The sequence below is a fragment of the Equus asinus genome, chromosome 26, assembly GCF_041296235.1.
Source record: "Equus asinus isolate D_3611 breed Donkey chromosome 26, EquAss-T2T_v2, whole genome shotgun sequence".
Lineage (NCBI taxonomy): Eukaryota > Metazoa > Chordata > Mammalia > Perissodactyla > Equidae > Equus > Equus asinus.
In genome coordinates, this window is record NC_091815.1 from 35,766,563 (window position 1) to 35,776,308 (window position 9,746).

The window sequence follows — 9,746 nt, forward strand, 5'->3', positions numbered from 1 at the left end:
AGGCGCAGACGGGAACCGAGCTGGACTGACCTGATGCACTCTGGGAGCAGTGGGCGAGGCACATGACGTCACCGCGAGGCTCGCAGGGAGTTGTAGGCCCAGCTCGTACCAGAGCCCTAAGCACTTCGGGCCGGGCCGCCGCACAGGCACCTGGGAGTCGTAGGCGGCTCGGCCCAGAGCCTTCTGGGAGTCGTAGTCCTTCTACCCGCTTCCGCCTTTTCTCGAGCCTGGACCGTGCAGCGTGCGTTCTACTCAGGTGAGTGCCCCCTCTCGCGGCAGGCCGGTTCCGGCCCTTTGTCGCGCTGCCGAGCAGGAGTTGATGGTCTCCATATTTCTCTCCCACGCGTTCCGGTGGGCATCCCCGGAGAGATGGCACTCCTCTCCGTGATCCCTCAACGCTGGTCTCCCGGCGGCCCTCTAGGCGGGAGTGCCCTAAGCAGCCGGTACCCCTGGTGACCCGCTTTGGACTCTGCGGCCTGGTCTGACTCCTTTTTGTCCCCACCCCTAAACCTGGGCGCGGTGCGAGCGCATCCTCCTCTGTCCTGGTTACAACCTAGAGAGGTCAGGGCTGGTGTGGGGGGCGATCGGGCAGCCATAGGAGCCCAGAGGAGGCGCCAGACCCAGCCCAGGGTTCAGAAAAGACTTCCAGAGCAAAGGACCACAATCCACCATGCCCCAAAGAAATTCCAGATTCTCTGCCCCAAACCTACCCCTCTTGCAATATTTCCCCATTCTTCCCCATCCCCACCTCCTCCCCACTAAATGGTTCCACTGTTCTTCCAAGTGCTCAAGCCAAGACTTTGGACTTGTCCTGAGTCCTCTATTTCTCTCATCCACCGCCCTCTCCCAGCCAAGCCTTGTGTGAGTCCCATCTGCTCTATCTCCAGAAGAGATCCAGCATCTGACCACTCCTCTCCAGTTCCATTCCACTACCTCCACTCTGCTCTGAGTCACCATTATTGCTCACCCGGATCATTGCAGGAGCCTCCTCACGGGTCTGCCCGTGTCTGCCCTTTCCACTCCCCACCCTCTATTCATACCCAGCACCTCGAAGGATCCTGTTAAAATAGAAGTCAGATCCTGTCATTCCACAGTCCAGTGGCTCCCATCTCATTCACAATAAAGTCCAAGCCCCTCATTCTGCCAACCTCCAAGTCCCCGACCTTCTTCGGTCTTCAGTCACAACATACTTTCCAACCAAGTGAACACTGCCAGGCCCTGCCCTTCAGGTCCTTTGCATTTGCTATTAACTCTGTCTGGAACATTCTTCCCACCTTGATCTAATGTCTGGCTCCTTCCCGTCCTTCTGGCCTCAACTCAGAAGATAATTCCCTCATACTACTACTCATATTTGTAAAGTATCTTGGTTATTTACTTACTTATCCATCGGGTGGCTCCTCCACTTAGAATTCAGTGCCTGCAACCTTTCCAGTTTTGTTCCAGTGCCTGGCTTACCTTCGGTACATAGGAGGCACTGAGTGGGTATTTGTTGAACGAACGAATGAATGAATGAAAGCTTAAGCTGGGACTTGAGGATGTAAGACCTGCACAGTGCTGGGGGAAGAATGCTCCGGACAATGGGTTTACTCTGGGCGCTATCCAGGCAGCCTCCCCAGAGACAACGAGCCCTCAATCCGGAATCCACATGTAACCCACCTCCTCTCTCTCCCCGTCCAGGAGAAGCCTACCTCTCCTGCCCCGCTCGGACCCCGCGATGCCAGCCCCGCAGTGCGCCACCTGCCACAAGGCGCGCGCCGCCCTCCGCCGCCCGCGCTCGGGCCGCGCGCTGTGCGGCGCCTGCTTCTGCGCCGCCTTCGAGGCCGAGGTGCTGCACACGGTGGTCGCGGGCCGCCTGCTGCCGCCCGGGGCCGTGGTGGCCGTGGGCGCCTCGGGCGGCAAGGACTCCACGGTGCTGGCGCACGTGCTGCAGGTGCTGGCGCCGCGCCTGGGCATCTCGCTGCGCCTGGTGGCCGTGGACGAGGGCATCGGCGGCTACCGGGACGCGGCGCTGGCGGCCGTGCGGCGCCAGGCGGCGCGCTGGGAGCTCCCGCTCACCGTCGTGGCCTACGCAGACCTCTTCGGGGGCTGGACGATGGACGCCGTGGCCCGCAGCACGGCCGGCTCCGGCCGCAGCCGCGCCTGCTGCACCTTCTGCGGGGTGCTGCGGCGCCGGGCGCTGGAGGAGGGGGCGCGCCTCGTGGGAGCCACACACATCGTGACGGGTGAGCGCAGGCGCGCAGCTGGACCTACGGGATGGGGGTGGCAGGGAGCCAGGCGCATGCGCGGGAGAGGCGGAGGGCCGTGAAAGGGGACTGGGGCGCGTGCCCGAGAAATGGTGAAGGAGACCCTGGGTGTGCCCTGAGTGGAGGCTCTCAGTAGGGAGGAGCAGGTGTGCGTGCCCACTGAAGGCTCATGGACTTGGTACGTGCAGGCCTTCCGGATGGGCGTGGCAAGCTTCTGAGTCACTGCGGTCATCTTGGTCAGCACACTGGCGAGGGAGGGTGGAGGGGTACTCCCTAGGGGCTAGGGCTGTGGTTCTCTGCAGCTTTTTTTTTAACTTTAATTTTAATTTTTATAGCAGTAACATTGGATTATAACATTATATAACTTTCAGATGTACATCATAATATATTTCAAATTCTGTGTAAATTTCATCATGTTCACCACCCAAAGACTGATTACAATCCATCACCACAAACATGTGTCTACAATCACCCGTTCTCCCTCCTCCCTTCCCCCTTCCCCTCTGGTAACCACCAATCCAATCTCTGTTGCTATGTGTTTGTTTGTCGTTGTTTTTATCTTCTACTTATGAGTGAGATCATATGGTATTTGACTTTCTCCCTCTGACTTATTTCACTCAGCAAAATACCATCAAGGTCTATCCATGTTGTTACAAATGGGTGGATTTCATCATTTCTTATGGCTGAGTAGTATCCCGTTGTGTATATATACACCACACCTTCTTTATCCATTGGTCCCTTGATGGGCACCTAGATTGCTTCCAAGTCTTGGCTATTGTGAATAATGCTGCAATGAACATAGGGGTGCATGTGTCTTTATGCATTTGTGTTTTCAAGTTCTTTGGATAAATACCCAGCAGTGAGGTAGCTGGATCATATGGTAGATCTATTCTTAATTTTCTGAGGAAACTCCATACTGCTTTCCATAGTGGCTGCACCAGTTTGCACTCCAACCAGCAGTGTACAAGGGTTCCCTTCTCTCCACAGCCTCTCCAACACTGGTTGTTTCCTGTCTTGTTAATTACAGCCATTCTGACTGGAGTGAAGTGATACCTCATTGTAGTTTTGATTTGCATTTCCCTGACAGCTAATGATGTTGAACATGTTTTCATGTACCTCTTGGCCATCATATGTCTTCTTTGGAGAAATCTCTGTTCAGATCTTTTGCCCGTTTTTTAATTGGGTTGTTGGGTTTTTTGTTGTTGAGATTGTTCCCTGCAGTTTTAAGAAAATGACATTCTTTGTGTTCCCTCCACAAAAGAAGGGGTGTGAAAGGATATCCCCCATCAGAAACCATCGATAGTCTGAAATGCACGGTGTCTTTTAATTCCTTTTCTCTGTCGGCTTCTCCTCTCTGATAACTCTCTTACTCTGTCCCAACCGTTACTTCAACAAATAATTACTGACCATGTACTGTGTACCAGACGCGAGCCACGTAGCCATGAGCAGACGACCTAACCTCGGTTTCCTCTTCTGTGGAATGGGGATGTTAGTAATGTCTAGGTCCTGGCGTTGTTGGGAATTTGATGAGTTATGTGTGAAGCCCTCAGAGACTGGAAAACAGTAAACATTATACAAATGTTTGCCCTTATGATGATGCATAAGACAGACGTCTCTGCACCTGCCCATTTCTCACATACTTAATTATAACCCAAGTGCTACTAAGGAAAGTTACACAGATTTTGCGAGTTTGTAACAGGAGGACTTAGTGAAGGGAGAAAGGCGGGGATTGAGGAAGCCTCTCCTGAGTGAGCTGAGCCCTGAAGGCCACGTGGGTGACATGTGGAGGACGAATAGGGGATGGGAGAGGTGTTCTGCGCAGAGGAAACAGCTCATGCAAAGGCCCTGAGGAGGGGAAGCAGGGCCAGTTTTCGAAGCCCTAAGACGACCAATGTTTTGCTATTAGACTCAAGTATAAGATGATGATGCGGAATAGGTAGAGATTTAGCTTAAATTTTGTGGTGACCGTTGTGTAAATATTCCCTCACTTTCTCCCTGGTCTTTCTAAACACCGGGATCTGCATCCCCAGAGACACTTGTGTCAGCTCACTGGAGACTCTCCATTAAATGCCATCGTGACTCCTCCTGTGCAGTCTGAAGGACCCTCTTAACTGAGGCTGCAAAGATCTTTGTAGCTGAAGCACTTTTCTCACTAGGTGAAAGGGCGGCTAGCACAGGGCCTGGTTTGCAATAAGTGGGTGGAAACTAAGAGGACCCCGAAGCTGCTCCACGGAGCCTGTGTGTGTGTCCCTTCGTTTCTCGGTGTGTCCACCTTCAGCCTCCACCTGGCTGCCCCACGGCGCCCCGGGGTCTCCATGGCCCTGTCTCGCCCTCCCCGCCGTTCCCCACGCCCCCTCCCCACCTCCCTGGGTCCTGACTGCACCACGGGGACCCAGGTCTCCAAGACCTGCACCCCTTGCGCCGGCCTGCTCCCTGTCTCTCTCTGGGTCCTGGCCGCCCCACAGTATTCGGAAGGAGGGGTCTCCGTGGCCGGGTCACCCACTCGGTGCACACCACTCGCCACGCCTCCTCCCCTTGCCCCCGGGTCTCCCCGACCAACAGCACCCACCTCCTCGCCCCCGCCTGACGTCCCATCTCTCTCCCCCAGGCCACAACGCCGACGACATGGCGGAGACCGTGCTCATGAACTTCCTGCGGGGCGACGCGGCGCGGCTGGCCCGGGGCGGGGGCCTGGGCTCGCCGGGCGAGGGGGGCGCCCTGCCGCGCTGCCGCCCGCTGCAGCTGGCCTCGCAGAAGGAGGTGGTGCTGTACGCGCACTTCCGCCGCCTCGACTACTTCTCCGAGGAGTGCGTCTACGCGCCCGAGGCCTTCCGCGGCCACGCGCGCCACCTGCTCAAGCTGCTGGAGGCGGCGCGGCCGTCGGCGGTGCTGGACCTCGTGCACTCGGCCGAGCGCCTGGCGCTGGCCCCGGCCGCGCGGCCCCCGGCCCCCGGCGCCTGCTCCCGCTGCGGGGCGCTGGCCAGCCGCGCGCTCTGCCAGGCCTGCGCTCTCCTGGACGGCCTCAACCGCGGCCGGCCGCGCCTGGCCATCGGCAAGGGCCGCCGGGGGCTGGACGAGGCGGGGCCGCCGCGGGACGGGGAGCCGGAGCGGGCCCCTGCCCCGGAAGCCGTGCCCGCCTTCTAGGGACTCGGGTTCTCGGCCGGGATGCGCCGCCCGGGAGCGCGGGGCTGCCTGTGAATGACACTGTGAATAAACTCGGTTACCTTCTCCCGCCCGGAGCTTCGCTTTGAGGTGGGGTGGGGGTGGGGGAGCGGGAGACAGAACGGGTGACCTGTGACCCTACAGAAGCTGGGGGCCTGGACTCCCGGGTCTAGGGGAGGAGGGGCTGGGGGTCTGGACTCCCGGGTCTAAGGGAGGAGGGGCTGGGGGCCCGGACCCCTGGGTCTGAGGGAGGAGAGGCCCAGGGCCTGGACTCCTGGGTCTGAGAGAGGAGGGGCTGGTGGCCTGGGCTCCTGAGTCTGAGGGAGGAAGGGCCTGGGGACCTGAACTCCTGGGTCTCAGGGAGGAGGAGCTGTGGGCACGAACTCCCGAGTCTGAGGGAGGAGGGGGCTGGGGGCCCAGACTCCTGGGTCTCAGAGGAGGGGAGTGAACAGGTTTCCATTCCTGAGTCAGGGGCAATTCGGAGACTGCTGCCCCGTTCCTCCGCCGGTTCTGGGCATGCGCAGACAGCCCCAACCCTCCCCGAGCATCTACCATGTGGATGCTCAGACCAGATGGGCCCTCTTCGTGTGCAGTAATGGTGGTGCTTCTCTTCCAGGGCTGCGCATCCTGCGGGCGCTGCGCCGTCTTATTTCATCGCACCGCGATCTCTTTGGTTGTAGCCTGAGACCCTGGTAACTGGCCTGAGTCACCTAGCTGGAGAGGGACCGAACTGGGGTCTCACACCCAGGTCTGCCTGTGTTTTCAAGACTCTGGAATCGTGTCCCAGCCTCACCTGAATCTCCTCCAGTGTCTCTGTGTGATGGGTGAGGGGCAGCTGGGTGGGCTCCCCACACCTCAGATTCTGGAGGCGGAGCTAGGTGACTCTGGGTCAGTGACTAAGCTCTCTGGTCTTCCGTTTCCTCCTCTGAAAATGGAATCAAAGCCCCCCATCAAAGCAGTCTCTTGAGGATTTGATAACGCGCTCAATAAATGGTGGCCGACTGGGTTGTCATGCTAAGGTTTGGCCACCAGGGGGCTCTGGTTTTCAGAGTTGTTGTCCTGCTAGTCCAGACAGGTGTAGGGCCCAGAAGCTTCTAGCTTGACCCCTGGGGAAACTTGTCTTCTCAGTCCCACCTCCAAGCTTTGCTGGGCTGGTGGCTTGTCAGGAATGCCCTGCGGTCCCATCTTCCTGCTCAAATCCTCCAGGGTCCTCCTAGAAGCCTCACTGATTCTCTCCACCCACTCCACCTATCCCAGGACAAAGGACTCTCCCAAACCCCAGCCCTGGGTCATGCCCTCCTGTGTGGCCATCCACACTCTTCTGGGCCGTGTTCTCCCTAATTGGACTGAGCTTTGAGGCCAGAGACCAGATCTCCCTCCCTACCAGATAACACAGCATCACTCATTCATTTATTGAGCCCCTAATGTGTGCAGGACCTTTCCAGACATTGGTGGGGGGAAAAAAAGACAAAACCTCTCATTCATGGAGCGTACAGTCTTCTGGGAGAGAGGCAGTAGATGAGGAAATATATAATATGAGGTCTGATGATGAGTGCTGTAAATAAAGCAACCTAAGGGGAAAGGCTGTGAAGAGGTGCTGTTTTAGTTTGGGGGTTCAGGGCAGAAGGTGACTTTTGGACACAGACCAAAACAAAGCAAGGGAGATTTCTAACAATGTTGGAGTATCTCATGTCAGAACAACATTGCCACTGAGAGCAACTGGGAAAACAAAAAAATACAAATAGACACACAAAATCTATTTGAAGATATCAAAGAGCTACCAAGGCTGGATTCCAGGAAGAAGAGAAGCTCATTACACTGAGGGGGCCAGAAGGTTAAGGAAGTGAGTGGAAAGCAGAGGCTAAGAGGCTGGGACTCTGAGCTGAGTGAGCTTTCAGCAGTGTCATGGTGCTGGAGATGAAAATGGAGACTGGGGCTCTCAAGGCAGGCAGGACTTGAGGAGCCAAAATCCTGGGGAGAAGGGAAGAGCATAAGGTGAGCCCAACCTTGCGTTCAGATTTTCTCCTGGGCAGTCTCATGGAACAGGGTAAACAAAATTTGAAATTCAGGGTCTCCTAAGAAGGAGAGATCCAGTAAACACGTCAGTTAGGACCCAAGTAGGACTATAAATTAGAAGTAAGGGTCCCCTGTGATGCGGGGTCGGTGAGCCGAGGAGTTGAAAGAAAGATTTCTTGGACTTTCAAGATCTGGCAGTAGCGCTCTTTTATTTAGAGAATAGTATGGAATAGCATGGGGACAGGACCCATGGGCAGTCAGGCTGCTGCGTGGGGACAGGGCCCACGGGCAGGAGGAGCCGCAGCTGCTGCCCCCGCTACTGCTTCAAACATGGGTGGAGAGTAAGGCTAAATTTAAGGCATAGGTATGTGAGCCATCTCTTTACAAGACAAAGGAAAGAACATGTAAAAAAGTTAAAATGGTATCAGTGCAGGTGGGGTCTGGCCATTGGGTGGTCCCACAACTTTTAGATAAGAATCAAATCGGATTAAGTAAAGGCCAGAAGCCACCATCCTAAATCAGTTACATGAGATTGCCAGACAGTAACCAACTTAAGTTCTTGCCTTTGGCATTGATTAAGAGTTTCCAGAGATAAGGCCATCCCCCCTTCCTCCTGGTGCAGAGGGGGAGGCATGGAGATTTCCTTCACAAATGCAAATGTCTCTCCAAGGGCAAGCAAACTCTGCTCCTTGGAGCCTGCTTCTCATCTGCAGTTTTAAAATTCACCACCCTAAAATAATCCTCATCACCTGGAAGTAGACCCGCCACAAAAAGACCAGACCCAGCTTCACACTCACTCAGTCCCAGACTGGATTAAGAAGACCCCTACACCATCTGCTTCCGGAAGATAAAAGCAAGGTAGCCCTCACCACACGAGCCTATTTACATTTAAATTGATTAACATTCAATTGAAAACTCAGTTCCTCTGTCACACTAAACACATTTCAAGCACTCCAGAGCCACATGTGGCCAGTGGCTACAGGATTAAACAGCACAGATACAGAACGTTTTCATCATCACAGAAAATTCCATTGTGTCGTGCTGTTCTAGACTGTTCTAGAATCCGGAAGTGCTGTTTTAGAATCCAGAGGAAAAACATTCTCAGCCACAGCCTCAGAAAACCTGGACAATTTTTCATACAAAATACCTGACAGTCAATAAAAAATTTACAAGCATGCCAGGAGATAGGACGAAATGATAGAACACCAAGCCAAAAACAGAGCATAGACATAATCACAGGTGATCCAGATGTCGGAGTTTCAGGCGTGGACTTTGTCATCAACATGTTCAAGAAAATACATGCCAAAATAGAGAATTTCACTGTCAAATTAGAGTACATTAAAAAAGATCCAGGCAGGATGGAATAACTGCTACCAGACTTACCCTCCTGCTGCAAGAAACTATCAAATTAGACATAATTTGTGAGGCAATTCGCTCTGCCTTGCTCCACATACAGTTCATTCTTCCAAATTCCAGCCCTGGTGACCAATACCAGCCTCAAGTCCACCACTGCCCACTTGGCTGTGTGCCCACAGAGGCAATGACTACATAGGGGTAACAGCTTCCCATATCGGTTTCTGTGAGCTCCTCTTTTGAGGCTCCCATGTTGGTGCCTGGACATCTTGGCTTTTCACATTTCCCTGTAAGCTCTATCATGTCCACCTGCATCTGTGTTTCAGGTGAACTGCTCAGTGATGCTCTCTCCTGTCCCCCCCGCCCCAGACCATCACTTCCCAGCTCCTCTCACATTGTGTAAGGTCTAGATCCCCTAACAAATCTCTTATTCTCGTAATTCCTTCAGTGGCTGTTTCCCTAGCCACCCGCTGTGTGATACACCTCTGATAAATTTTAGAGATGATTTTAGACTCTGGGTCATATTCTTTTCCTCTGGAGCACATTTACTCTTGCCTGTAGCAGGTGCATCACTTCAATCTGATCAGAGATTGAGGGAATCCAAAACCAAGCTTCAATCCTTAAGGGGTCTCATCTATTTCCAGTCCACCCTCCTCTTCAGGATGCCAACCACAAGACTGCAATGTTTACCAGGGCCCCTCCTCCATGGCAAGCCCTCAAGTACATCTTTTTTTTCTGCCTTTTCTCCCCAAAGCCCCTCCAGTATGTAATTGTATATTTTAGTTGTGGGTCCTTCTAGTTGTGGCATAATTCAACTACATCTTTTATCCTTCTAGCCCCAAGAGACTCATGTACGTTCCACCCAGCTTCTCAGTGACTGCTCAGAACCAGCACTCTATTTGAGGAAAATAATGGCTCCAAATACTTGGTTCACCTCTTTTCACTTCCAGCTTCTTCCATCTTCACTGTGCA

At 54.3% G+C, this 9,746-nt stretch overlaps 1 protein-coding gene across 2 annotated transcripts in view; it reads left to right on the top strand.

The window, feature by feature from the left end:
- The window catches only part of LOC123281204 (cytoplasmic tRNA 2-thiolation protein 1), a 34,011-nt gene extending 28,536 nt beyond the window's left edge, over positions 1-5,475 (top strand). Inside the window, exons 4-6 of one of the 2 annotated variants that reach the window (XM_070499199.1) lie at positions 3-256; positions 1,678-2,222; positions 4,852-5,475. In XM_070499199.1, the coding sequence (XP_070355300.1) occupies positions 63-256; positions 1,678-2,222; positions 4,852-5,387 (1,275 nt within the window). In that variant the 5' untranslated portion in view covers positions 3-62 and the 3' untranslated portion in view covers positions 5,388-5,475. Of the gene's footprint in view, positions 1-2; positions 257-284; positions 480-1,677; positions 2,223-4,851 lie in introns of those variants that run through there. The other variant, XM_044759760.2, reaches the window with a different exon arrangement.
- Positions 5,476-9,746: the final 4,271 nt, after the last annotated feature.